Source organism: Trichosurus vulpecula, chromosome 6 (assembly GCF_011100635.1).
Source record: "Trichosurus vulpecula isolate mTriVul1 chromosome 6, mTriVul1.pri, whole genome shotgun sequence".
NCBI lineage: Eukaryota > Metazoa > Chordata > Mammalia > Diprotodontia > Phalangeridae > Trichosurus > Trichosurus vulpecula.
This window is the reverse complement of record NC_050578.1, coordinates 274,977,736-275,005,557: the sequence shown is the minus strand read 5'-3', so window position 1 is coordinate 275,005,557 and position 27,822 is coordinate 274,977,736. Positions and strand designations below refer to the sequence as shown.

The 27,822-nt window shown below is 51.6% G+C and overlaps 1 protein-coding gene across 2 annotated transcripts; it reads right to left on the bottom strand.

Annotated features, from left to right (window-relative positions):
• Positions 1-406: 406 nt before the first annotated feature.
• Positions 407-27,781, bottom strand: CAPN1 (calpain 1). 2 transcript variants are annotated; one of them, XM_036763639.1, is made up of 23 exons: positions 27,728-27,781; positions 26,936-27,049; positions 25,019-25,286; positions 24,710-24,779; positions 24,060-24,178; positions 17,918-18,051; positions 17,613-17,781; positions 12,958-13,041; positions 12,631-12,716; positions 11,984-12,058; positions 11,130-11,290; positions 8,759-8,940; positions 7,821-7,832; positions 5,820-6,031; positions 5,557-5,596; positions 5,114-5,179; positions 4,964-5,021; positions 4,232-4,296; positions 3,710-3,778; positions 3,335-3,413; positions 2,001-2,117; positions 1,640-1,698; positions 407-1,382 (listed from the first exon to the last, which is right to left on the bottom strand). In XM_036763639.1, the coding sequence occupies exons 3-23, from the start codon at positions 25,283-25,285 to the stop codon at positions 1,356-1,358; spliced, it is 2,151 nt and encodes a 716-aa protein (XP_036619534.1). In that variant the 5' UTR covers position 25,286; positions 26,936-27,049; positions 27,728-27,781; the 3' UTR covers positions 407-1,355. The 2 variants fall into 2 exon arrangements, with proteins under 2 accessions (XP_036619534.1, XP_036619535.1); XM_036763640.1 differs by lacking the exon at positions 27,728-27,781 and having other exon boundaries at positions 26,936-27,255.
• Positions 27,782-27,822: the final 41 nt, after the last annotated feature.

Here is a 27,822-nt window from a genome sequence, read left to right as displayed (position 1 = left end):
AACGTACACACATTTTTCCCCACCTCCCATTCAATGGTCCAGCCAAGTGAGCCCACTTGCTGTTCCTTGTACATATTTCATCTTAAAGCCTTAACAAAGCTTGCTCCTCCCCCCCAGGTCTGGAGTGCTCTCCCCTGCTCACCTCCACCAGCTAGCTAGGATCCCTAGCTTCCTTCAAAGCAGAGCTCCAGGTCCACTTCCTGCAGGAACCTGATTCCCTACCACCACCACACCCAAATGAATATGAATACATCGCCTTGTTTTATCTGGATACTGCAGTCATTCAGGGCTGTTTCAAGTTTTTCCTTGCAATATAGTGCCCAGTAATTGGCAGGTGTATAACACATGCTTGTCACGTTGAAAACGACAAGTGGGTGTTTTTCTCACAGACCAACCACAACAGACTCTGGAGGGGGCTGGGGCTTAGGGGGTTTTCTGTTTTATTTGGGGTTCTTTTGGCATGAGAATGGGCGGTTGGGTTCTACAAGAAAACAACCTCCACCACCTTCACCCTAGGCATCTCCTAAGATGCCCCTATAACCACATACCCAGTCCCTAAAGAGACCCCCATACAATCACCAAGTATAAAAAAAATAGCAGAAACAAAAAAAGAGATTGGCCCTCCCAGGATATGCAGCCTTCAGGAAGCTGGAGGGAGCTGGACAGGGCCCAAGTGAGGCCGGGGCTGGCGGTCACCCCAAAGTGGGGCTGTTTGGCTTTCTCGATGTGAAGGTCCTGATGGTTTCCTGGAACCCAGCACAAGGACTCCTCAAAGGGCCAAGCCAGAAGGGGAATGGGCAAAGGGAGCTGGTGGGTAGGGGCTGTGTGAGATCAGAAGGAAGACCAGACTGGGGGCAGGCGAGTGTCCATCCACAGTGCAGGGCAGGGGTCTGCTGGCCAGTGCCCTCAGAGGGCTTTCTTGGAGGTGATATTAGAAGCCAGCCTCAATCCCAGGTAGGCATCAGGTGGGCAGGCCAGTGGCAAGGGCTGTCTGGGCAGCAGCCTCTGGCAAGGGGAGTCCCAGCTTGCCCTAGGACCCCTGTCCCAAGGTTGGCACAGGATCAAGCAGCATTCCTGGCTTCCATGCTGAAGGATTGAGCAGGCTCAAGGCTGGGATCCTGGGGGCTCCTTCCCCACCTTCTGGAGGGCCTACCAGGTCTGTGCCTTAGGCACAAGTGAGGGAGGCATACTCCTATCTAGTGTAGGATATCCGTGGCAGCTCAGAGGCGAGGGAGGCAGGAGGAAGGGCAGCTTCCCATCACTCCTGAGAAGGCACTTGAAGCTGGGGTCATGTGGCAGGCAGAAGAAGGGGCTGGGGTCAGTGCAGAGAGAGGTGGAAGCCTGTCCCATCCACTTCACGCAAACATGGTCAACTGTAACCACTGGAAGAGGGGAGGGAGAGAAAGTCAGAGCAGAGAAAAGAATCTGGAAATGGGGAAGGTGGCTGTTCTCCAACTCTCTGTCCCTCTCAATCCCCGGCCATCCTGCCTCCCAACCCAGCTCAGCTCTGCTCCTAGGACTCAGGTGCCCTGGCCCCTCCAGAGTCCTGAGCCGAATGCTGCCCATCTTCCACAAACTCCAATCAACCCCAACCCAGCCCCACATCAAGAGGGAAGGGAAGGGAAAAGAAGGCTGTTACCCTAAGCAAGTCGAAATTCACAACTCCATCTCTATCTGTGTCCAGGCTCTGGAAAAATCCTGCGTGAGCAGTACAAGGTAAAGGAGATAAGTCAGGTGGGCCAAAGCCACAGACACAAGCCTGTGTTCCTCCCAGCCAGAGATGAATCCAAGTCCCCTTTCCCCAACACGCACATACAAATGACCACACAAACAACATGTATGTATGTTTGTGTGTGCACGTGCCTGTGTCTCCCTTTGTTGTGTGGCAGGGGCACAGGGGGACTCCCAGAAGAGACCAAGGGAGGACAGACACAAGACACAAGGAGGGGACATAGGCAGGGGGCCCTCAGGTCAGGGAAGGAGGGGAGAGCAGTACTCACGGAACATGGTCTCCAGCCGCACCAGACAACATACAAAGCTGTCAAAGTTCACAGCCAGGTCAGCCTCTGAGTAGCGGGTAATTATCAATTCATACAGTTTCTTGTTCAGCTTGTACCCTGGGCCAGGAAGAGAAGCACAGAAATCAGTGGTGGAGCCAGGCTAGGGGGCTTGTTCGCACTGATCCTATTACTTGTTCAAACTGGTCACCAACGCACTGCACTGCCCCTTCACACACCCTTGCTTTCTCACTTTCTGATAGATTATTCCTTATGTTCCAGTCCCTTCCCTGATGCCCAAGTTGTCTCATTCTTAAAAAGAAACTCTTTAGAACCCTCCTACCCTGATGTCTCTCTTCCCTTTCACAGGCAAACCCTTAAGAAAAGCCATCTACATTTCCCTATCTCCACCTATGCTCCTCCCACTCCCTTTGTTGCACTAAGGCTCTCTCCAGGATGACCAATGATCTCTTAATTGCTAAATCTAATGGGGCTTCTTTTCATTCATTCATTCTTGATCTTTTGGCAGCTTTTGGCGTAGTTGAGTAACCACCCCCTCCAGCCTCATCTTCTGAAACATGTTCTCTCCTGGGTCTCCTACCTGTCTAACTATGCCTTTTAATTTCCTTTGCTGAACGACCTAGTGCTATTCTCAAACTTTTTGGTCCCAGGACCCCTTTGCACTCTTAAAAATTGCTGAGGATTCCCCCCCCAACCCCGAGTTTTTGTTTATGAGTTATCCCCATCGATATTCACCTTAATCAGAAATAAAAATGTATTAGTATTAAGAAAGGGGTTTTGAATTCATGGACCCCTGAAAGGAGCGGGGCCCCCACAGGGGTCCCCAGACCACTCTTTGAGAACTACTGGTGCAGGGGATAGGGCACTGGACTTGTGCTCATCCATGGTCACACAGCTAGGACACATCACAAACAAGACTCCACCTCGGTTCTCCTGACTCCAGACTCTCTGGGCACTATATACATAGTCTCTCCAATGAGCTCAACTTGCTGGGAGTCAGGGATAGGCAGAGTACCCTTGGCCCAGAAATAATTAACCCAGTAAGGGATCCCTGGAGGGACCCAGTTATGGGAGAGGGCAGGAGATGCCCATCCATGAGCCCCTAGAGATGGAGTTGGAGGCAACAGAGTGGAGTCCCAGGGCTCAGTCCTAGTGTCCTCACTTCTAAGTTGTATTACTTTGGGAAAAGCCACCTCCCCTGTGGGCCTCAGTTTACTTCTCTTGTTGGACCAGATGCTTGTGTGGGGCTGAGGAGCACCTGCCCTGCACCACCAATAGGGCACCCTCTCCAAACCCCCGCCAGGTCAGGATTTCACCTGCTGCCTCAAGAGCCATCCGCATCTCATAGGAGCTCATGCTTCCCGACTTGTCTAGGTCATACTTTCGGAAGATGGCCTACAGGGAAGGGACAGAGAGGGACTGAGGAAAAGGTGGAGGTCAATCCTCTCATCTCCCCCCAGGGTCTCTAGGACCATGGCCAGCAGGCAGGTGAGGTGCTGAGGATGCAGTGGGAAGAGGGGAGAACCACCTCTTCTGGCCCAGATGTTTTGATTTCGAGGTTGGGGGAGATCAAGCAGGAAGCAAGCAGGTAAGAGAGGGCACACTGCCTTCTGCCAGCCAGCCTGGAAGCCCAGAGCACTACCACCCCAGGGGCTCAGGAGCCAGGAGAACAAGGACGCTCGTCTCCTTACCAGGTAATTTTTGATTCGGTTCCAGAGGATGTTAAACTCCACCAGCCCCAGTTTCCCATTGCCATCCCGCTGGAGCAGAGTTAAGAGAGAACTAGAGGCCTGGATGGAGAAAATGCCCAAAGCAGGAAGGGGATTGGGGAGAGAGGGCTCACAGGATCAAAGATCATCTAAGTCACACACAAAGTTTTAAAGATGAGAAAACTAAGACCCAAAGAAGACAAGTGACTTGTCCAAGGTCACACAAAGAGTAAATGGCAGAGGCAGGATTTGAACCCAGGTCCTCTGACTTCCAATACAGTGTCTTCCCTCTGTACCACACTGTCTCTTCTGGAGAAGAGGTCAGAGAGAGGAGGAAAGGAGATAGTGGGAAAGTGAGTTTGTAAAAAAAAAAAAAGACACTTTGAACAGAACTCCCTTCCTCACCCATCCCATCTAGACTGCCCCCTACCATGCCCAGACTGGCTTCCCCAAAGCCCTGCCCATTCCTCCGTACAATCTCCCTGGTCTGACCCCAAAGGATACATCCATAAGATTCACCATGCTTCGGCACGACTCCTTGCTGAAGCCATTAGTCCGCAGGTCTTTGTCTGTGGAGGGGGAAGGGATAAAGGTGTTTGAGATGGGGGGGGGGGGGAGGCAGAGAGAGGAAGCCAAGGAAAACAAGTCTGGAGGATTATGTCCCCTGGGAGTTACCATCATGGGATCCAAGTATTCTAAGTGGGAAAGCACCTTTAAAAGCATCTAACTACCCCCTCGATCACTCATTCATTAGCAACCATTTGTAAAGTTCCTACTATGTGCTAGGCACTGTGCAAGGCACTGGGGATTCAAAGATAAAAAGGAAGCAGCCCTCAAGAAGCTTCTATGGGGCAGATACAGTATAATACCCAGATAAGTCAGCACTAAGCAGTATGGGGGGAGGGTAGGAACTACAGAGGGGGACAGGAGAGGGCACAGAGGAACTGCCTAAACAGCTTTCATCCATTCATTTTCCAGAGGAGGAAACGGAGGGGAAAGGACCTGTCCAGGGTCCTAAAGTTAGTAAGCCTCAGACCCAGGGCTTCCAAAAGCCAGGCCTTGCTCCATGAACGTTTCCTTACATTACTTAAAAATCACTGTCAACAAGGTCCCTCCTTGTGTACACACAGACATCTGCCCTGGCTCTGGGGGAGGAAGAGGAAGCAGGAAAATATCAGGATTTCAGGTTCTGGGAGGGAATCAGGGCTGGACCCTGGGTTCCTCAGGAGCACTCACGTTTGCTAACAATCTTGTTCAGGATGTTCTGGAGTTCCTTGACATTGATCTCCATGTCCTGGTGAGAAATGGGTACAAAGGAGGGTGAGGTGTGCCCTGGGGGAGCTGGGCCCCTCCACCCTCCTCCATCTCTTCCAAAGCCCCACTCACCGCCCCAGCCAGCTGCTTAAAAAGGTTCTTGAACGTGTCATCGATCTCCTCTTCAGAGAGCACTCTCTGTGATGAACAAGGGGGTGGGGAGGGGGTGGTTAGCTGCCTGATTCCTGCATCTCCCAGGCTGCACCCACCTGAGCCAAGACCACCCTTCCCCAGAAACTGCAGAGGGGCTGAGAGGTTAGGACAGCCTACACATCTCCAAACCCAGAGTGACCTTAAAGATCATCTTATCCAACTCCCTTATCATCCAGATCAAGGAAACCAAAGCCCAGAAAAAGGAAGGACTGGCCTGGAGTCACCCAAGTTAGCTAGTGGCAGAGCTAGGACTGGAACCCAGCTCCAATCCCACAGAACAATGCTGCCTGATAGAGATGGAGAGAAAGGGAAGAAGACAAAGGAATAGACCTTCCACCCACCACAGGAGAAGCACTGCCTACCTCATCAGGGAGGTGAGCCTCGATCTTGTCATCCAGCTCCCTGCAGAAAGGCAGAAAGTGAGAGAGAGAGGGAGAGGGAGGGAGGGAGGGAGGGAGAGGAAGAGGAAGAGGAAGAGAGAGAGGAGAGAGAGAAGACCATTGAAAAAGACATGGGAGGTCCCCAGAAGCCTGGGGAGCTGAGGCAGGCAAACGGGGATGGGGTCAGCTGGGAGAGCCAGGGGCTAAGCTGGGGCAGGGCCACTTCCACTCCCCCTCCCACTCACTCAGTCCCGGCCTTCTTCTCAGAGAAGAAGCGGAGCACAAAGTCACCCTCCTTGTTGGGCTCGAAGGTGGAGGGCACCACGATGTACTCGCCAGGAGGCAGGCACAGGCGCGAGCTGACCTCCCGAAGGTTGACGAACTGCTCGGAGCGTGCCCGTGATGAGTGAGACAGGAAGAAGTCCCGCTTCAGATGCACACTGGGCTGACCCACCAACTGCCAATGGAAGAAAGGGAGCAAACTGAGGGTTCCCCTCCCAGGGCCATGTCTGTGACTCAGCTCCCTGCATTATCATCCTGCCATGGGACCGTGGGCACATCTCTTCCCTCTCTGCACCCTAGGGTCCCATCTCTGTGAAGAGGACACAATAATTCCCATCTTGCCCACTCACAGAGGTGGCAGGATCTGATGAATGGAGCTCCAACCTTGAAAGCAGGAGAATGGGGGTTCAAATCCTACCTGACACATGATGGCCACATGACCTTGGGCAGGTCAGTTCCCCTCCATCCCCCAACATGTCTCTAAGACTATCCATTGCAAAGAAGGTGCCAACCCCCACTGGCAGAGGGGGGTACCTCCCTGGGAGTTCCTACCAGGGACTTGGGAGAGCATATTTAAATAGAAGGCCTCGGATGCTATCTCTGTGACCTTGAGTAAGTCACCTGCCACCTTGACCCCCTGCCAAGTGAGAAGGTTGGACTCTCCCTGGCCTCTGAGATAAGTCTCGGCCAGTTCTGGATCTAGGAACCTCTGCTGACTGGCCAAGGCAGGAAGGTGGCCGTGAACCTTCAAAGGCTTTGCTAGTAGGGAGCTAACCCTGAGGGAGGGAGGGCTTCCAGCCGGCCTCACAGCACAGGATCAGCCAAGGGGGATGAATGGTTTGGCCATGACAATACACAAAGACCACTCCTGAATTGTGGGGGCTGCAGTGTGTCAGGGGAGGGCAGGGTCCACACCCACAAAACTGGGGATCTCTTTGGAGCCCACACCAGCCCTGGGAAAGAGGTCTGTGGTATCATTCTCCCCAGTTAATAGAGGAAGCAACAGAGACCCAGTGGGGTAAGAGACACCCCCAGAGTCATGAAGCATGTGTCAGTTCTCCCCCAGATCCATAGTATTATTCACATAGTGTAACATAAAGGGTCTTGATCTTGGAGCTCGGGTCCTGCCCCTGACACTGCCCAGCTGGGTGACCGTGGCCAAGTCATTTCCTCAATCTGAGCCTCAGTTCTCCTCTTCTATGAAATGGGGAGAATGCTGCCACAATCTCCCTCAGAGACTTGTTCTGAGGAAAGCCTTTGCCAGCCTTCAAGTGCCACGGGAACAGGCGGCTCGGTGGCGCAGCCAACGGAGCCCAGAAGAGCCAAGTCCAAACCTTGCCCCCGATGCTTCTTAGCCGTGTGACTCGGGACAAGTCCCTTCATCTCAGCCTCAGTTTCCATGGCAGTCATGGGAATGACAGCTGCCCCCCAAGGGTGTTGTGAGGATCAAATGGGGCACACCCTTTCCAGACAAAGCACCGTGTAAAGGAGAGCTATCATTAATGATGACCAGGCTGGCACTTCCTGGGCGTGGAAAGCTCTTTACACAAATCCTCTCTCATTTGATCCTGAGTATTTGGTTCTCGGTAAGTGGGAAACGTACATTAACATCCATAGAGCTTGGGCCAGGGGCTGCCTGGGGGACCTGACCCACGTCCAGCCCCATCCTCTCCAGGCTGTGAGACCCTGGGCAAATCCCTTCTCCACACTGGCCTGTGCACACGAGGACCCTCCATTTCAGACTGCACTGGCAGGGAGCTTTCTCCTGGGGAGCTCCTTACACCAGCAAAATCGTGGGTCTGGGCTAATTATGCCATGGAGGAGCAGCAGAGGCTGGCAGCCAGCCCCAGTCTGGGATTGGCCCGTGCCCTTGCCTTCTCCCCAGCCCATCTGTGGCTCTGGCCTCAGGGACACCATGGCTCTCCAGGCCATCACCATCGAATGAGTCAGGCAGGTGCACTTACCTTCTCAGGAACCTGGAAGAGAAAAAAAGAGAGGCCAGTGAGAGCAGGGTCTGGCAGGGGTTTGGGGGATGATGGGGGGGACACCTGGGCTCTGAGGAGAGAGGAAGTTTGGGGACTGCTCTGGTACAACCCCTGAGCCCAGTCACCTTAGGGAGGTACAAGGAGAGCAGGGTGACTCCCACAGGTCCACATCTCCTGCTCCAAGTCCTAGGCCAGGGTTATCTTCCCGGGGGGGGGGGGGGCATCCATATTCATAGATGAGAAAGCATGATGGTTTTCCTGCCTCCCCACCCACCCCTCTGTGCCCTAGGGTCATTAGTGCTCCAAGATTCAACTGCCCACCCCAGGCCTGAGCAGTGCCCGCCGCCACCAAGAATCCAGATGGCCCATGCTTCTTCAGTGACTGCCAGCCCAGATGTGACATCCTGGGGTGGGGGGCCTGTTGGAGACGGAGGGACTGGAGCCAGAAACTGCCAAATCCAGTGAAAGTTCAAGGTTGCCTGGTCCCAAAGCCTTCCTTTTGGCCAAATCCTGCTCTAGCAGGGTCAATCAGCTCAGAGGGCTCCCCAAAGGGATCCTCAAAACAGGAAGCCAGTTCAGGTCCAAAGCAGAGCAGGTGGCCATGGAAGAGGACAGTGGAGGAGGCAGAGCAGGCTCATCTCAGTCCGAAGAGACATCAGGGTTCTAATCCTAGCTCTATCCCGAGCACCCTGTGTGTTCATGGGGCAGGGGGAGGGGTGAGATCCCTTCAGAGTCTCAGCTTCCTCCCCTTGGAGACTTGCCCACCTCTAGGCACCTTCCCAGTCCTGACCTCTCAGGCACCATAAAACCCACATCCTAATGGCAGCCTGGGGACCAGGCTGCAGGGCCCAAGAAGGCAGGCAGCCGAGACAAGGCTGGGCACAGAAAGGCGGGCCGCCCCACACTCTGGCACTTACTTCATAGACCGCAAAGCCAATAGTCTCCATGTCGCGGCCGAAACGGCGCTCTCTGCGCCGGTGTTTCTGCATGAGTGCCAGCAGGAAGCTGCAGCCTGCTTCCGGACGGCCATGGTGGTCATCATGCTGGTCGTCCACCTCCTCCAGTTTGATCTTAAACTGGGGGTTCACCCAGAAGGTAGCTGTGAGAACAAGAATGGAATCAGGGGGCTGGGGGCCAAATCCCACAAACGCTCTCTCCTCTTTCTGCAATTCTCCCCTACCTCCTCTGAACCCCGAGGAGCACAGAGCAAGAAACTCCATCTGGAGGCAAATCCTGGCTCTGGGACTGCTGCTGTTGCCTTGAACAAGTCCACTAACCTCTGTGGGCCTGTTTCCTCCTTGGTAAAATGAGGAAGCTGGACCCCGTGGCCTGGGAAGCTGGACCCCGTGGCCTGGGAAGCTGGACCCCGTGGCCTGGGAAGCTGGACCCCGTGGCCTCGGAAGCTGGACCCCGTGGCCTGGGAAGCTGGACCCCGTGGCCTGGGAAGCTGGACCCCGTGGCCTGGGAAGCTGGACCCCATGGCCTCGGAAGCTGGACCCCATGGCCTGGGAAGCTGGACCCCGTGGCCTGGGAAGCTGGACCCCGTGGCCTCGGAAGCTGGACCCCGTGGCCTGGGAAGCTGGACCCCATGGCCTCGGAAGCTGGACCCCATGGCCTGGGAAGCTGGACCCCGTGGCCTCGGAAGCTGGACCCCGTGGCCTGGGAAGCTGGACCCCGTGGCCTGGGAAGCTGGACCCCGTGGCCTGGGAAGCTGGACCCCGTGGCCTCGGAAGCTGGACCCCGTGGCCTGGGAAGCTGGACCCCATGGCCTGGGAAGCTGGACCCCGTGGCCTCGGAAGCTGGACCCCGTGGCCTCGGAAGCTGGACCCCGTGGCCTCGGAAGCTGGACCCCGTGGCCTCGGAAGCTGGACTCCATGGCCTTGGGGGCCCCTGATCACACTGGCTCTCAGACCTTGCAATCCTGTCATTCCCTAGCTCTGCCCACGGCCTGTGCCACAGAATATGGATAACCATGACTTAATCCATAATAATTACAAGATCATCACCATATGATCAGTGAGGAAAGCCCCAAGCCCCTGGCCTCCCCTGGACCAACACTGGGGAGAACACGGATGAGAGTCTCCCAGGATGAGCAGGCACGGACAAGCCACTGCTGCCACCGCCAACGGCACTGGCTCCTGCCTCCAATCTCACCCCAACCCTGGCCATTTTCCACTCAGCTGCCAAAGTGACCCACCTAATACACACACCAGGTCTTCCCTCACTCAAGAAACAGTGGCTCTTCATCACCACCAGGATCAAATCTAAAATCCTGTTTAGCATTCAGAGCCCTTCCCTACCTGGCCCCTGCCTTCCTCTCCTGTCTTCTTGGAAGGAAGGAAGGAAGGAAGGAGGGAAGGAGGGAAGGAAGGAGGGAAGGAAGGAAGAAAGGAAGGAAGGAAGGAAGGAAGGAGGGAAGGAAGGAAGGAAGGAAGGAGGGAAGGAAGGAGAGAAGGAGGGAAGGAAGGAGGGAAGGAAGGAAGGAGGGAAGGAAGGAAGGAAGGAGGGAAGGAAGGAGGGAAGGAAGGAAGGAAGGAAAGAGGGAAGGAAGGAAGGAGGGAAGGAAGGAAAGAGGGAAGGAAGGAAAGAGGGAAGGAAGGAAAGAGGGAAGGAAGGAAGGAAGAAAGGAGGGAAGGAAGGGAGGGAGGGAGGGAGGGAAGAGGAGGGAGGGAAGAGGGAGGTAAGGGAGGAAGGAAGGACAATGGTAACTGAAGCAGCAGAAGAGGGTGCCCAGCATGGGGAGGGGCCAGGAACTCACGCCATCCACAGGCTAGTTGGGAGGCACTGGGGGTGTTTGTTTAGCCTGAAAAGATTCAGGGGACCATAGAGGCTGACTTCCAGTAGATTGGGGCTGACTTTAGAAGGAAGGAGGGCAGAAATCAGAGCACCGGAGAGAAGCTAAGAGGTTTCTTAGGCTCAATAGCAGGAAAACTTCCAATGATCAAGCCATCAGTGGAAGCCCAGGCCCAGGGAACTGGGAGATCAGCTCTCCCTGGGGTTTTCAAGGCAAGGGCAGGTGTGCTGCCAAGGGGAGTTCTGGCCAGATGAGGGCTGGACAAGATGCTACTAAGGCCCCTTCTGGCTCTAAGCAGGAGGAAGGCAGGAGGTGGCAGAAGCAGAACTTGAACCCAGGTCCTTAAACTCCAAGTCTAGGATTCCTTGTGGGATATCATGGTGCTTTCCTGTCATCTCTAGCCCTAACCCAGTGTCTGTGGCTCCGCGTCCTCCTCTCTGGCCCTCGGTGTCTTTTCTGGGCACTTCCCTCCATGTGCTGGGGCCAGGGCTGACCTGGGTAGTTCCTGCAGCCGCCTGCCGTGCTCCCACGCCGCCAGGTGCCATCGTACAGGGTTGTGTTCCATTTGCGGAACTTGTGTGACTTGAGGGTGTCTGGGGTCAGGTTGCAGATCTCCAGGCGGGAGAACTCACGGAGAAAGTCATTGAAGGACATCCTGGAGACCAGGAGATATGAGCCAGGGCATCCAGCAGGTCCCAGGGGATGCTTTTAATGGGCTGGCCAGGGGGCAGGGCAAGAGCAGCAACACCCATAGTGTAGCTGAAAGAGCTTGGGCTCCAGGTTCAAATCCTACCTATGACGCTAACCGCTCACATGACCCTAATACAGTCATTTGCCTTCTCAAGGCCGCTTTAAATTCTGGGGTTGGCCTAGATCAGGACTTCCTAATCTGGAGTCGGTGAATTTTTTTTAATATTTCAATATTATTAGTTTCTTTTGTGATCCTATATATTTTATTTTATGCATCTCAAAAAATGATTCTGAGAAGGTGTCTATACATAGGCTTCCCCAGACTAGTTGCCCAAGGGATCCATAACAGAAAAAAGGTTAAGAATCCCTGGACTAAATCACATAGATCCTATGTTAAAAGGACCCTCCCAACTTGTACATTCCATGTCCCTCCTATCTCTGACACCCCATTTTCTATGTTCTGAGTAAGGTTTCTCCCAGCTCTGACATTCTGTGACCCATGTTCTAATAGCCTTCCTGTTTTCCCATAATTCTTTGCTCTAGGGACAGAGACACTGCATGTTTGAGGTCTTGGGGCAGAGCTCCGAGTGGCTGGGGGGGGCGGGCGGTCTCCTGGGCCCCAGGCTCAGGTACTTGCCCCTCTTCTCATTATACTCACCAGAATTCCCCATCCTCCATCTTGACTTGGAGCTGCTGCCTGTCAGAGGGGTCCACCTGGTTCCACTCAGAGGAACTAAAAGAAAGACCAGGCAGCAGGTCAGAAAGATACCCAATGCCCAATCCAACAAGCATTTCTTACAGGCCTGTGTGCCAGACACAGGGCTTGGGGCAGGGAGAGAGAAGAATAAAGAAAGTTAGTGTGGACCCAGTGGTGTAGACGAGCAAGGCATCTCCAGTCACCCTGTTAAACTGCAATGGCCTTAAAAACAAGCTGTATATGGGAGATCCGTGCTCACGTAGGAAGCAGGGAAATGTTTGTGTGTTTACATTTGTGGAGCTCATAACAACATAAAGACAGTAATGTCTACGTCCTATTAAACTAGGAGCTCCCTGAAAGTAGTGACCAGGCCTTAGTTTAAACAAATCTTAGTTCTCCTTCAATACTCAGCCCTGCGCTATGCACAAAGTAGGTGCATAATAAGTGCTCATTGAAGTAATGAATAAATGAGGCCAAGATCACCTCCACTGAGAATTTTAGGAAGCTCTCTGTGATGGGCAGGGATTAGCAAGGGAGGCACCATAGCCATCCGAACCTCTGGACACTGGGCCGGGTAACCTGGCCATGTGGGGCCCATTAGTCCCTACCTGTCACTCCAAGGCCCTGTCCACTCCACCTCACCCCATGGGTTCCGCATTCGAATCAGGTTCACCGAGTGGCCCCGACAGTTTACCTGGAACCCAGAGCCCCGCTCAGCATGGCCCCGACTTCCCTCCCGAGTCAGCCTCCCCACTCCCCTCAATCACCACTCCTTCCCACTAATCAGACAAGACACACAGACCCCAAAGGAGTGGGCCTGCCTGTCTTCACTAGAAAGAATTGGGAGCCTGCTCCCAGAGGGTTCTCCAAACTCAGCCCTGCTTGGATGGAGAATCCCACCCAGGCTCCCTGCCCCTCCCCAGGGTTGGTGCTACCTGACGGGCACCAGTGACGGAGTAGGCGTGACCCTTCACCAGCTTCTTGAAGGTGACTGCTTCCATGTCAAATGCACTGGTGATCTAGGTACAGCAAAGGGAGGACACTTCTCTTAAATGCTGTCAGGCCCCATCCCACCCTCTCCACTCCATGGGGACCAGGCTGAGAAGGAAAGGAGGGAGCCCGAGGGTCGGGCTACATGCTCTCTACGGGCCTTCCCAGCTCTGATATTCTAGAAGCCTGTGACTCCATTGGAAGAATCCAGTCTTCTGGATACCTCCTGGGGGTCACTCTTTCTCTCTGCCTCTCTTTCTCTCAAACACTGTCTCTCTCAAACACACATGCTCTCTCTGACTCTCAATCTATCTGTCTCTCTGACTTAATGATGATTTCCTCCTGCAAAAGGTAGAGGAAGACACAAGAACTACTATATTTCTACTGTAGGCCTGGCTGTAGAGATGACTCGAATGCTAAAAGAGAAATCATGGGGACCTTGGGGAAAAGTCAACTCTTCACCTTGGAATCATGCAAGAGAAGGACACAAAAGCTGGGCAGAGCTGGGTACAGCCTGGCAAGCACTCATATTTGGGAATCTCAAAGGGCTCAGGGAAAGGTCAGGGAGGGTGCCAAAGACTGGAATGAAATTATGAAGACACAAAGGGAAATTATTCTGACAACACAGAAAAGGAATGTTCCAAAGAGACTGGTGTGGATGCACAGGGAGCTCATCAAGCAGCTGAGACTCTTACAAGCCACACACAGAAGACAGAACCCAGGTCAAGTAACAGGATAAATGTCCAAAAGCCTAGCATAAGCCTACATGATGGGGAAGGAGGAGATGGGTGTTAAAGCTTAGAAGGAGCTGAGCCCAGTAAGGAAGTCTAAGAAAAACAAAAAGAGATTCATTTGTTTGTTTGTTTGTTTTTAAGGTACGTTGGGGAAAAGAGGAAGATCAAAGGATGGACTGGAACACTGTTCTAGGTAACCAACATCAGACCTGTGAAATTCCACATTTTGCTTTAGTTGTCATTGTTTTTAACATATACTGTATTTTTTTCCTGCCAAGGAGAATGATGTCTGAACTGGAAAGGACAGAACAGAAATGGCTAATAGGAATTTGTGACCAAAGATAGGTAAAGCGATAGGAACAGAGCACCTCTCCGCCCCTGAAGAAGCCAAGCCCAAAATGCAACACATCCTTGAGCCAGGATCCCCTGAGTCACTGCTGGTAGGGGATATGGGAAAGGGGACACAGGACTACGGAGGGGCAAATGTCCCCATTTACAAAAAAGAAAAGGAAAGGAAGGCAATCTGCAAACTAGAGACCAGTGAGCCTGATGGAAATTCCTAGTAAAATTGCCAATCTCATTCTTCAGGTAGGACTAGTAAACGTTTGGAAAAGAAGGCCAACCAAAAGATAAATAATCAAAGGATACAAAGAAACAGTTTTCAAAAGAAAAATGACCCAAGACAATGAGGAGCTACAAACGATTCCACGAACACATGCCCCAAATCATGACCCATAAGAGAAACGTCCATTAAAACAACTCCCCGGCTGGACCTCGCACCCAGAAAACTAGAGAAGAAGCCAGAAAATGGGCACCTCAGTGGTGGAGGGGGCGGTAGGAAGACGGACCCATTGGTGCCCTGGCAGGGGGATCTGTGTGCATCTAAATGTCCTGGCTGTGCAGGGAGAAATATCCAAGAGAAGTGACTGAACACAGCAACGCAAGGATCTAAGACAACTCCAAAAGACTCATGATGGAAAATGCCGCCCACGTCCAGAGAAAGACCTATGGAGTCTGAATGCGGAGGGAGGTAGACTATGTGTTCTCCTTTTCTTTTGCTGTTTTGTTTAGTTTCTTCGTTCTCATGGTTCCTCCCATTGGTTCTAATTCTTTACATCATGACTAATGTGAAAATATGTTTAATGTGAGTGTGTAGGTAGAGCCCATATCAGATTGCACACTGTCTTGGGGAGGGGGGAGGAGAGGGAGGGGGAGAAAATTTAAAATTCAAAATCTTATGGAAGTGAATATTGAAAACCGAAAATAAATAAATAAGTAATTTTTAAAAGGTGAAAAAAAAGTGACTGAACTTGAGATCTAAAGAGTGGGCATCAAAAGAAGTTAAAGACAGAAACAGAGGTCTGATACAGTCCGCAACATTTGCAGCAGCCTCAAGTGAAAATAAAGGGAATGCCCACCCATTGGCTAGAAAGTGGCTGAATAAAGAAAAAAAAAAGCCCTATGGTTTAGGAATGTAATGGCACATTATTGGCCAGGAAGAAATAAATGATGAATATGAGCAAATCAGAGAAGCTTGTAGGAAAAGATGAAGAAGAAAAGAAGGGACACTAAGCACCCAACAGACACTACCCTAAGGGCAGTTATTACTGACTCTACCTCAAGTTGCAAGAGGGCGTCTCCAGCGGAGGGCCCATCCAGGGGAGGGCCCAGGGCCACTTAAAGTTTCTGGGTGAAGGCATAGGTGACCTGCTCTTTAAATCTGCAGCAGATACAAAACTGGGAGGGCCAGCTAACAGGCTAGATGACAGATACGATCCAAAATTATTTTGACAGGCCAGAAAATCTGGTGTAACAGCATAAAATAAAATGTAAAAGGAACAAAAGTAAAGTCTAAGACAAGATAAAAAAAATCAGTTTCATAAGTAGCAGATGGGGACTGGGGGTGGGTCAGATCAGACAGCAGTTCATGGAAAGGGATCTGAGGGGTTTGGGAACTGCCAAGTACTGTCAAGAAAGTCAATGGATCTTCAGTGGCCACGGAGCTATCCAAAGGAGGAAGGGGCTGGAGCTGTCCAAAGGAGGAAGGGGCTGGAGCTGTCCAAAGGAGGAAGGGGCTGGAGCTGTCCAAAGGAGGAAGGGGCTGGAGCTGTCCAAAGGAGGAAGGGGCTGGAGCTGTCCAAAGGAGGAAGGGGCTGGAGCTGTCCAAAGGAGGAAGGGGCTGGAGCTGTCCAAAGGAGGTCATAAGGTACACTTCACCAAAGGTCTCCAAACAAAGCCTGAAGGACCACTCACAACTCACCCTGTAGATAGAGGGGAATCATATTCCAGGGTGAATTAGTCTGGACGGCCACTGAGGCTCCTTCCATCTCTGAGAGTCTGTGACTCTTGTCAGGCAAGTGGTATTTTAAAAAGAAACGAAGATTTAGAAGCAACTGACCAGGGTCCAAGACCTAACTCTTCCACCTCCTACCTGTGTGACCTTGGACAAATCCCTTCCCTAGGTCTAATTTGCCTTCTCTGCAAAACCAAAGGGTTAGACCAAATGACCTCTGAGGTCCCTTATAGCACCAAGCCTATGATGAGGCTAACCGATTAGATAAAGACAGGATGGTTAGCCCTGGGATAGATGAAACTCAAGTTAGAATTTGGAAGTCATCATAGGTCTGGCTCTCCTCTATGAAGAGATGGGTAACTATGGGCACATCACACTGTATATATGGTCAGGCTTGGGTGATGTCTTGGTTAGTTTTGCCCCCTACCCCTTACACCTTTCTTTTTTAATCCTTTGTTACAAAGAATAGCTTTCTTGGGATTTGAGGGGGAGAAATATATTTGGCAATGAGGGTGAAAACAAAAGATAAATTTTAAAATTTTTTCAAAAGTGAGAATATTGCCCCAAGGAGTTCAGAGAGGAAGGAAATCTAAGAAAAGCAAAAAGAGGTGGCTTTTTAGGTATATTAGGTATATTAGGGAAAAGAAGAGGACCCAGCATACACAAATATTTCTAGCAACTCTTCCTGTAGTAGCCAAGAACTAGCAACTGACAAGGAGGAGGAGCGTGCCCATCAGTTAGGGAATGAATAGCTGAATAGGTTATGATACAAGAATGGCTTACGCCGTAAGCAATGATTAAGGGGATGGTTTCAGAGAAGTCCAGAAGGACTCATATGAACTGATGCAGAAAGGAGCAGAACCAGGAGAGCAGTTTGTACACCAGCAACATTACAGAGCCCAACATCTTGGGAAGACATAAGAACTCTCATCAAGGAAAATGCCATCCACATCCAGAGAAAGAACTATGGACTCTGAATGCAGAGTGAAGCAGACAATTTTCTTTTTTCTTTTTTTTGTTTTCTTTCTCGTGGTTTCTCCCATTCATTGGAATTCTTCTATACAGAATGACTAATGTGAAAATAGATTTAACAGGAATGCATATGTAGAGCCTATATCAGATTGCAGGCCATCTTGAGGAGGGAAATGGGAGGGAGGGGGAAAAAATTTAAAACTTATAGAAGTGAATATTGAAAACTAAAAATAAATAAACTAATAAAAAAAAAAAGAACTTTCGTCAAACAATGACAAATCATGATTCCAGAGGCCCAGGGAAGAAGCCGGCTACCTACCTCCTGACAAAGAAGTAAGTGCCCAGGGCGCAGGAGGAGAGATACACTTATGGATATGGGTGGCGTGGGAGTACGTGTCTGTTTATGTACATGTTACGAGTGTTTTGTTTTTCTTTTCTTTTAAATGGGGATAGAGGAGGTTGAGAAGGAAAATAAATGCTTATTATTTGAAAAATAAAATAGAATGGGGAAAAAAAAAGTAAGGCTGAAAGGAGAAAGACCTAGAGGTAGGAAAAGTCAGAAAGGGGGCAGGCAGACACATAAAGGCAGCTGGTGACTCACATCGATGGAACATCCCAGCAGGGACCCCCGTTCCAGGGCCTTCAGAATGATGTGGTAGAGATCAGAAGGGGGCTTCCTGAGATCGAACCATTCTGTAACACCTCCGGTAAAGTCTTCGAAACCCTCAGAGGTGCTACCCCCAGAAAGGGCTTCATAGCTACCGTTTACCCTGGGAGACAAGACAGACAGATAAAATGGACTGGAGAAGGAAATGGCAGACCGCTGCCCAGGGATGGGTCCAGCTTGGATCAGGGAGAGCCCCCGGCAGGGTCTAGGGCACCTGGGCTGGGAAGGGAGGGACTTACTTGGCATAGGCTTTCTCAAGCAGGGCACTCCAGAATTCATTGCCTTGGGCTGAGTGCACGAAGACCAGCTTCCCATCCTTGGTAGGCAGTAGGTCATCCACGACTACATCGACCCACTCCCCAAACTGCCACAGCTGTGGGAGAGAAGGGGTGATGGGTGATCTGTACTCCCCACCCCATTGTACAGGCCTGACTGCCCAAGGGGCCACGGGTCCTAAGAATACGCTGGCACTGAACGACCACATGCTCATCCTGGCAATTCCCCCCATAATCCTCCTCGTCCTCCTCCGCACCATCCCCAGAATTCCTCCCCAGGAGATAGCAATGGGATTTATCAAGGTCATATGTGATTTGGCCCTAGCTGCTGTGAATTCTATTAACAGTCACATCTTGGCCCTCTGTTCCCTTTCTCTTCCCTCCTCCCCATGGAGACCACCACCCTCCTGCAAGCCTTCATAACCCCATCTTGTTGGTTGTGACCTGGCCTCTCTCCCTCAAATCTATTCAGTTCTGCAGGCACAGGTGAAGCGCCTGCTATGTGCATGGCCTGGGGCTGGGCAACAGGGAAGGTGTTAAGACTCCCCACGCTTCCCCAGCCAATGATCTGGCAAGTCTCCCTCTTTCTATCTCCATCTCTGCCTTCAGCAGCCACTCCCAGGTGATGAGCCACTCAGGCCTTCTCCACCTCTCACCTAGACTACCACCATCGCCCACCACCACCACCTGATCTTCCACATGCCGATAGTGATTCTCCTAAAGCACAGACTGGACATCACTTTCTGCTCAATAAACTCTTTGGTCGCTGTCGTTCCTTTGCTTTTCAGGCATGTCTGACCCCATGTGATCCCATTTGGGGCTTTCTTGCCATTTCCTTCTCCAGCTCATCGTATAGACGAGGAACTGAGGCAAATAGGATGAAGTGATTTTCCCAAGGTCACACAGGTAATAAGTGTCTGAGGCTGGATTTGAACTCTGGTCTTCTGTGCACTATGGTGTCCCCTAGCTTCCTTCCTCTGTTTGACATTTAAAGCTCTCCATGCTTTTATTCAGGACACTCCAGATAAACTGGGCTTTTCCCTAGCCTCTCTCCCATCTCAGAGTCTTTGTTCAGGCTGGCCCTGATGCCTAGAATGCACTCCCTCCCTCAGAATCTCTAGTTTCATTTCAAAGGTCAGTTCGAACGTCAACTCCTTCATGAAACCTTTCCCAACCTCCTCAAGCTGCAGGTACCTCCCCCTTCGTTTACTATATATTACCTGCGTTTATCTTTGCATGTAATTTGCACATTTGCACAAATGCATTCCAGATGCTTGTATGTGCTACCAATATACCCAGGCAGTTAGGTGGTACAGTGGACAGAGGGCTGGGTCTGCAGCCAGACAGACCTGAGCTCAAGTCCAGGCATAGACTCTCACCAACTACAAGGGCAAGCCAGGCTGTCAAGGAGAAGGGACTGCAAGCTAGCTCAGCTAGACCTGAGTGTGACTAAGAAGAACAAAGGGAAATCAGCCTGGAAAAGCCAGACTGCCAAGGGCCTGCAACAGCAGGACCTTAGAAACAACAAGGATTATTTCTGCAATGCCCATCCATGGAGCCGTGTGATGGCAAAACACAGTGTGGCCATGAATGTAGTGGATGGCTGTGCTGTCGGCTATGACCTGGCCCGGCAAATGCAAAAATGACAACAGACAGGAGATACAGAGAAGCCTGGAAAGATTTGCTTGATCTGAAGCAATGGGTCAAGGAAACAGGACTCCCCCAGCAGAAAGAGAACAATCAAAAGGGAAAATGGCAAAATGACAAAGAAGAAGCTTGCCTGCCCTCACCCCCCACACACACACACCCCTTTGTAGCCCAGTGGGGCGGGGTGCAGGGCAGGGCAATAGTCACAATTTTACAACGTATAGATCAGTTTTCCTGGGTTTTTTCCCTCTTCTTTAAAAAAAATGGTATTCATTGTAGAGAAAGGATCTTTGGAAAGAGAAGGGATACCAGGGAAACTTTGGTGTGTAAAAAAATGTTATCAGTAAACATTTTTACAATTTTCCGGTTTTTTTTGTTTGTTTAAGATTTATTTGGCCTCAGTGGGGAAGATGTATTGGATTCCTGACAGAGGCGATAGAGTGTAGTTGACAGCCATCATTTTGTGGACACGGTCGAATGGAGACCACATTTTGCCTGACTATGCCTATAAGTTCTTGTTCATTCTTTTTTTCCATAGGGGAGAAAGAGAAAATAGATTTTTGTTCATTAAAAAAAAATTTCAATAAAAATATGTTTTAAAAAAAAACTCCCTCCCTAGAGAGGGAGATGAATTGATGACAGGTGATTAGGGCTCTGGCCTGGAGTCCCCAGAATCAAGAAAACATGGCAACTGATTAGAAATGGGGTTTCCAGATGCTTCCAACCTGGATGACTGGAAGGATGATGACTGCATCAACAACAGGGAAGTCTGGAGCAGAGACGGGTCTAAAGGGAAAGACCAGGAATTGCAGTTTAGACAACTGAGTTTCGGATGCCCCTGAGATGGACATCCAGGTGGAGAAGTCCATCAGGCACTTGACGGCGCAGGACGGGAGCTCTAGAAAGAAGACAGAACTGGGGGGGCCACTTACACAGATCACTGAACCCAAAGAGCGGACGAGGAAGGTGCCAAGAAGATGAGCTTTCTCCTTTCATAAAAGACCATGCTGGACTCAGTGGCTGGACCTTTCTAGGCCTAGATCTACGATTAGCATCCCAATTTTACAAATAGAGAAATTGAGGCTCAGATATCACAAGAGCCTAAAGTCACAGGGCTGGTGAGTTTCAGAGTCAGAACTTGAATCCAGGGCTCTTGACTTTGAGACCAGTGAGAGAATAGGAGGTCTTGGGGGCACTGAGGGGTCAGGGCGAAAAGGTGATGCGGGATGGGGGAGGCACCAAAGGCCAAAAAACTATGTGAGAACAGAGAGGCAGTAGAGGAAAGGAGGGGGAGAGCAGCCAGGCATGAAGGGCATTAAGTGCCCTAGGCAATGAAGAGGAGCAGATAAACCCTACCCTACAGCAAGGTCCTCCACCTGACCCAGGCCTTAGGGATGAATCACCGGAAACACCTGGGGAGGTTTACCAAGCATTTTCCCCGGCAACACCCCAGAGAGGGACGAGGTTCACATTCTGGTATAGCCTTTCTACAGAAGGAAAAACCGAGGTTCAGAAAGAAGGGTACTGACTTGCCCAAGGTCACAAAACTAACACTAAGGTTTCTGTTCCCCAGTCTGCTACACCAGGAGCTGGCTTTGCTAGGGTGAGTGTCCCTGAAGTTCTGGGCCATGATAGTGGGGAAGGAACAATCTAGATGGGGGTGGGGGGGGGAGAGAGAGAGAGACAGAGACAGAGAGACAGAGAGAGACAGAGACAGAGAGACAGAGACAGAGAGAGAGAAGCTAAATCGCAATCAGTGCTCTTTGACAGATCCTCAAGAACTACAAAAGTAGAAATGAATTGGAAGACAAATGTAGACCTCATCAGAAAAGAAGAGAAGTCAGCTTCTAAGACTTCAATTCTTGGCAAGACCCTAGAATATATTACCAAAGGGATGCCTAGTGAGCATTCAGAAAAGGAAGCAGTGACCTTAGAAGGAGCAGGGCTTCGTCAAGAACAGGTCCCACCAGAATCATCTTACTTTTTCTAGACTGCTAAATCAGGAGAAAGCTGCATATTCAGCAAATCTCTCAGGCTCTTCCTGCGGGGATGGTAAGATTCTAGCAATATGCCAGGGAGGAAGAGAAGAAAGCATAAGACACAAAGGGTAGCCATTAAAGATTTAACATCAGCTGGAAAGTGGTCTCCCACAGAGCCCCAGGGCTCGGCACAAGAGCCTCCCCCTTTTAGCATTTCATTGAAGACAAAAGCAAAGAGAACAGGCTCATCAGATTTGCAAATGACCCAGAGCAGGGAGGAAGAGCAAACCGGAGGCCAGAGGCTTGAATCAAAATGTTCTGGACAGGCCATAGTGAGCCAAATCAAGCAAGAAGTGTGAGAACACAGCACGCAAGAAAGCCAATAATATAATTTTGGGCTACACTAAGGGAAACCTCAGATCCAGGACTGCAGAGGTGCCCTCCCACTGTCGTCTAACCCCTAAGAGGTCTCCGAGGACTCTGGCTGGAGTATTATCTCAGTTCTGGGTGATATATTTTAGGAAGGTCATTGATAGGCTGGAGAATACTCAGGAGGGCAACCAGGATAGGGAAGAGACTCAAATCCATGACTAGAATCAAATGAAGGATTTGGGAACGTCTAGTCTAGAGAAGAGACCTGGGTGGGGTGGGGGGGGCGGGATGGGGGGAACATGACATGAAAGCTATCTTGAAGGATTTGGAGGAGTGTCCATTTGTGCTGCTTAGCCCAAGCGGCCAGAAACAGAAGTAAAGAGGTAGATTTGGGCATGAGCCCAGGAAAAACTTTCTAATGATCTGAGCCATCCAGAAGGGGATAGACTACCTCAAGCTGAGGCTGAAGGACCACTTATGGGAGATGTTATAGATAGGATGAGGGCAGCTAGGTGCTGCAGTGCATAGAGTGCCCAGCCTGGAGTCAGGAAGACTCATCTTCCTAAGCTCAAATCCAGATTCAGACACTTTCTAGCTGGGTGACCCTGGGCAAGTCACTTGATCCTGTTTGCCTCAGTTTCTTTATCTGTAAAATGAGCTGGAGAAGGAAATGGCAAAGCACTCCAGTGTCTAAAACAATGCAACAATAACATAGATGGGGTCTTTGTTCAGGTAAAGGAAAACAACGAAAAAGTGCAGAATGTGGATCAGGAAGGTTTCCTTGCCCAGTGCCCTTCCTTCGGGTTTCTTCCCTCTAATTTACTTTGCATTCCATTTAGCTAGTTCCTGATTGTTTGCATGCTGTGTGTGCCTTGAGGTCAGGGGCTGTCTTTTGCCTTTGTATCTCACAGCACTTAGCACAGTGCCCAGCACACAGTAAGCACTTAAAAAAATGCTTACTGGCTGGTGGATGCAGTGGTTACTTGTGACTCCTGAGCCTCCCGACTCACAGGAAAGAAGTGGTGGACAGGTGGTGAAGGAGGCATCTACATATCTCTAGACTTAAGAGTCATAGATTTCCAGCCAGAAGGGACCCAACTAGAGGTAGTCATTCTCATTTTAGATATGAGGAAACTGAGACCCAGAGAGGTTGAAAGACCTGCCCAGTGGCACATAGGAAGTGAGGATTAGAGCCCAGACCCTCTGACTTTCAATCCAGGGGTCACACCTGGACAATGGCTTCCAACAAAGAGTTCAGTTAGGAATGGGAGAAGTCATTGGAATATGATATCAATAAAACACTGAGAAGAAGAAATAGGAATGAATATTAATCTATATCATGTATTCCCTAATGCCTAGAGAAATCCTCTGCACACAGCAGGCAATGAATATACTTGCTGTTTGGTTGTGAAATCCTCAGCACACAGTAGGCAATGAATACACTTGCTGTTTGATTGTGAAATCCTCAGCACACAGTAGGCATCACTAGTTTTTGTGACCTGAGCTTGAATCTAATTCTCCTACCAGACTGTGAACACCATGAGGACAGGGTCCCAGTCTGATCTAAACTCTATCTCTCCCAAGAGACCAGCAAAATGTTCTGCACAAAGTAAGGACTTTCTAAAGGTGCCTATAAACCATACCTCTCTTCTTGGAATTTCTCACCCCCCTTTCAAATTGATCTCACTCTTGCACTTAAGTAAGCAGGCTTGAATTAAAGTTATTAGGGTCTGTTTTGTCTTCCCTACTAGACTGAGGCATAAGGGGCAGCTAAGTGGCACAGTGAATAGAGTGCCCTGCATGGAGTCAGGAAGATAATTCAAATCCAGTCTCAGACATTTACGACTGTGCGACCCTGTGCAAGTCACCCAACCCTGTTTGCTTCAGTTTCTTCATCTGTAAAATGAGCTGGAGAAGGAAATGGCAAATGACTTCAGTATATTTTTGCCGAGAAAACCTCTACAGCCACAATAGATTGTGAGCCCCATTGGGAAGAGATTCTGTCTTATCTAAACTTTCCATCTCTCCACCCAGGATGAACCCCACCCCTCTCCGCTCTATCTTAGCTGCTTCCAAGGCTAGACCCCACCCTCCCAAGCCAGCCTCACCTGGAAATGAAAGATGCCAGCGTAGCCATGCTGGAAGCTCTGCCCATGGGGCACGACCCGATGCAAGATGGTATCATTCAGGGTGATGGAGGCAATGGCCGCCAGTAGCCAGCAGTCCCCTGCAGTGGGCACCAGCCATCAGAGAGCCTTGTGGCGCCTATAATCAACTTGCTCCCAGAAGAGCAAGGTAGGCTGGGCAGTGCCCATTATGTCCCCAAGCCAGAGAAAACTACACATCTCCTGGACTCGTTTCCCTCCCAACACCCCCACAGTTTACGGAACAGACCCAGGAATCCGGGCAAACCAGCTTTGAAGATGATAATCAGAGCTTGTCCTTACTTGTAAGAGGGAGGGGCTAGATACAGGGAGGGAGGGAAGGGGTGTGTGTGTGTGTGTGTGTGTGTGTGTGTGTGTGTGTGTGTGTGTGTGTAGAAAGAGAGGGGGAGGAAGGAGTAGGAGAGAGAGGAGAAAGAGAGAGAGAAGAGAGGAGAGAGGGAGGGAGGGAGAGGGGGAGAGAGATAGAGGGAGAGAGAGAAAGAGAAAAGAGAGAAGAGAGAGGAGAGAGAAAGGAACTGGGGGGCGGGGGGAGGAAGAAGGAGCAGGAGAGAGAATGAAGATCCTAGAATGAGCAGGAACAGCCCCAGGCTTACCTAGTGCTCCTTGACAAATGTCTGTTCTGGTGGCCCCATCCACGATAAACTGAGGGTTGGACAAAAGTTCCTACAACATAGACATGGAGAACGAAGGGGTCTTGGATTCCCTGGGACATTCATTCTCTTCCTTCCAGCCCTCTTTCCCCAGGAGGATCCAGAGGTCCTTCCCCCAGGCATCTAGCCCCTGCGCTCCCCAAGCCTAGATTCTGTCCCTAGGCCCAGCTCCTCCTGCTCCTCCTTGGAGCCTCCCATTAGAGTCCTGTTCTCTTTGGGGTCCAGGGGACCCTCCCCAAGGGCCCCACTCACCGTGGGCCTTTTCCACTTAATGCCATAGGTTTTGGAGGACTTCGGTCCTAGTTCCTTGAAGCCCAGGGAATAGGAAGAAGGGGGGAAGGTATCATCCTCGAAAAGGACCCCAGCCTGCAGGCACTTGGACCTTAGCTGCTCATAGTCCTGGCCCAGGTACTTAATGGCTTTCTCATGGCGGCCCAGGCCTAGTTCTTTGGCCCGCTGCTTCTGCACTTGGGCAGACACCCCCGTGCAGTACACAGGGGTGATGATCTCTTCTGTCATCCTGGGGAGGCAAGGAAGGGACAAGAGTCCAGGCTGGCTCCCTTCTCAGAGCCCTGGAGTCCTGTTCCTCCTCCAACCCCTACCTCCCACCCCCATACCGTCTCAGAACCCGGGCCTCAGCCTCCTACTCCCCCAGCTCACCTCCTCTCCTTATCATCAAGATGTTCAACCCTTAACAGTCAAAGCTCAAGGGTGCTTTCCATCGCCAGCCCTAGTCCCTCCTCAGAACCCAAGAGTTCAAGTCCCCAGCTCACCTGTCCAGCCCCATCTTCAAGATGAACAAGCCCTTTGTTTCAGGATCTTGCCATCCTGGCCCCTCAAACCCCACCTCCCTCACATATCCCCCATCTCAAGATGTCCAGCTCTTTACTCCAGACCAGGGATCCTGCTCTCCCTTCACCCCAGCCCCATCAGAGGATTTAGAACTGGGTGAGAATTAGAGACATCAGCACCTCTGAGCCCCATTCTTTACAGAGGAAATGAGCCACAGAAGGCAAAGGACTTTGCTGAGGTCACACAGCAAGAAGGAGCAGAACCCAGGTCTTAATCCAAATTCAGAGCTCCTCTTACTACACTGCCCACTCCCTGCTTGGCACTAGCCTCCAACTTACCACACCAGTCCCCCCTCCTCAAGACTACCATCTTTTTAAGCAGTGAACCCAATGTCCCTTTCAGAATCCTGGGGCTCCTGGGTGTGAGCCCCATCCCCAAGATACCCAACCCCTCCCACTCCAAACTCCAGCATCTGGGCTCCCAGAATCCCTTAGCTACCTCACCCCCAGAGCCTAGAGCCCCACCAGCAACCCCAACTATGTCCCCTCTCAGAACTGGGACTTGGGAGGAAGTTCTGGCCCCCAAGTCACCTCCCTCCCTGCCCATTATTATCTGAAGCCTAGGATCCTGCCCCAACATCAACTCCTTACCCAGATGTGTTCCCGCCCCGCCCCCAGCTAGACAAGAGCATCTAAAGTGAATCCATCCCCCTCAACTCACAGATGAAGAAACAGAGGGAGACCCAGAGAAGAAAGGCACTTGCCCAGTGTCAGACAATACATAAAGAGCAGGGGCAAAATTTGAACCCAGATCTTCTGACTTCAAATCTAACTCTGTGCACTCTACCATATAATGTGGGATTTTTTTTCCTCCCTTTCTCCCAGAACCCAGGAGTTCTACACTTCTAACAGCGACCTGAGCTAGGATGGGGTACTAGACAAGACTGGAATAGTGGGAATGGGGGAGGATGAAAGCTTCTCCAGAGCCCCTTATTTCAACTTCCTCATCGCTCCCTCAGCCCAGGGACCTGCCTGCAGACAACATCGTTCCTTTTCCCTCTGGAGCTGGCTGACAACCCTGTAGCCTGACACCTCGCGCTAAGGCTGGGCACCAGAAGACTCGGGGTTCCCAGGACTTGGATCTGGACCACACCCAAGCTCTTCCCTGTGCTCAGGGAGCACCCCCACCTCCCCAAGGAGGAGAAACCCTAACTGGCTGCACTGACTCCACCCCCCCCCCACTGGAAGGATAAGGATGCCTGGGTCCCAAAGGCAATCCGAAGCCCCTGAGGGTGCCCTGGGGCACCTGTCCCGGGAACTCGATCGCAAAGCCTGTGCCTAAACTCCAGTGGCTCAGGGAAGCCCGCAGCTCCCTTACCTCGGCCTGGGTCTAATCGGTGCTTGTCAATCCGGCCGGCCGTCCTTCTGTCCGTCGGGGCTGTCTTCCCTGGCCACTCAGCGGGGGGGTCTCAGCTCTGGCTCGGTTTGCTCACTGGTAGGGCCCAACCAGGAAGAATCTGGTCCCCGCCCTGCCTTCCTACCCCAAAGCCTCGGGGCCTTACTGGTCCCCTCCCACTGCCTTTCTCCTCCCACTGCCTCCTCCCCAGCTGACTCGGGTTTTCTCTGACCGCTAGCGCGGTGGCCAGGCTCTTATCTCTCCCCAACTTTCTCTCCCTATCTCTTTGCCTCGCGTCTCCTGACGCAGTCTCTCGGGTGCCCTCCTCAGGCTGGGGCTCAGGGCCAGCAGAGGGAGAGGACAAAACCGGGGCTGGGGAAAGGAGGATAGGCTGAGCGGGTTGGGGCAGAGGCAGGACTCGGGGCTGAAGGACACTGCCAGCTGGCCGGGGAGCCGGGAGGGGGTGCGGTATTTTTAACCAGGGGGCAGCTCGGGTTACAGGGCTGGGCAGGCACCGCCCTGCTGCGGCGCCCCTCCCTCCACTCTGTCCAGATGAGGGCTCCCCATTCCATCCCTCTCGTCCCTCTCTTGCCCAGTCTTGGACGCCCCCCACCCCACCCCCACCCTGCCCAGATAAGAGCTCCCCAGCTCCAGGCCCTTCCATATCCTGCCTCCTCGTCCCTCCCTTAGCCAGGTTCGGATGCCCCCCAGGTTCCCCATCGCTTTTCCTGCTGCCCATGCCTGCCCATCGAAGCAGCGCTGAGATTACATTACCTTGGGCTGTAACGGCGGCTGCAGAGACAACCAGGGCAGCCTCAGGCGCTCCCGGGGCGGGGAGAAGAGGGAGGGGCTCCGAGCGCGGTTGCCTC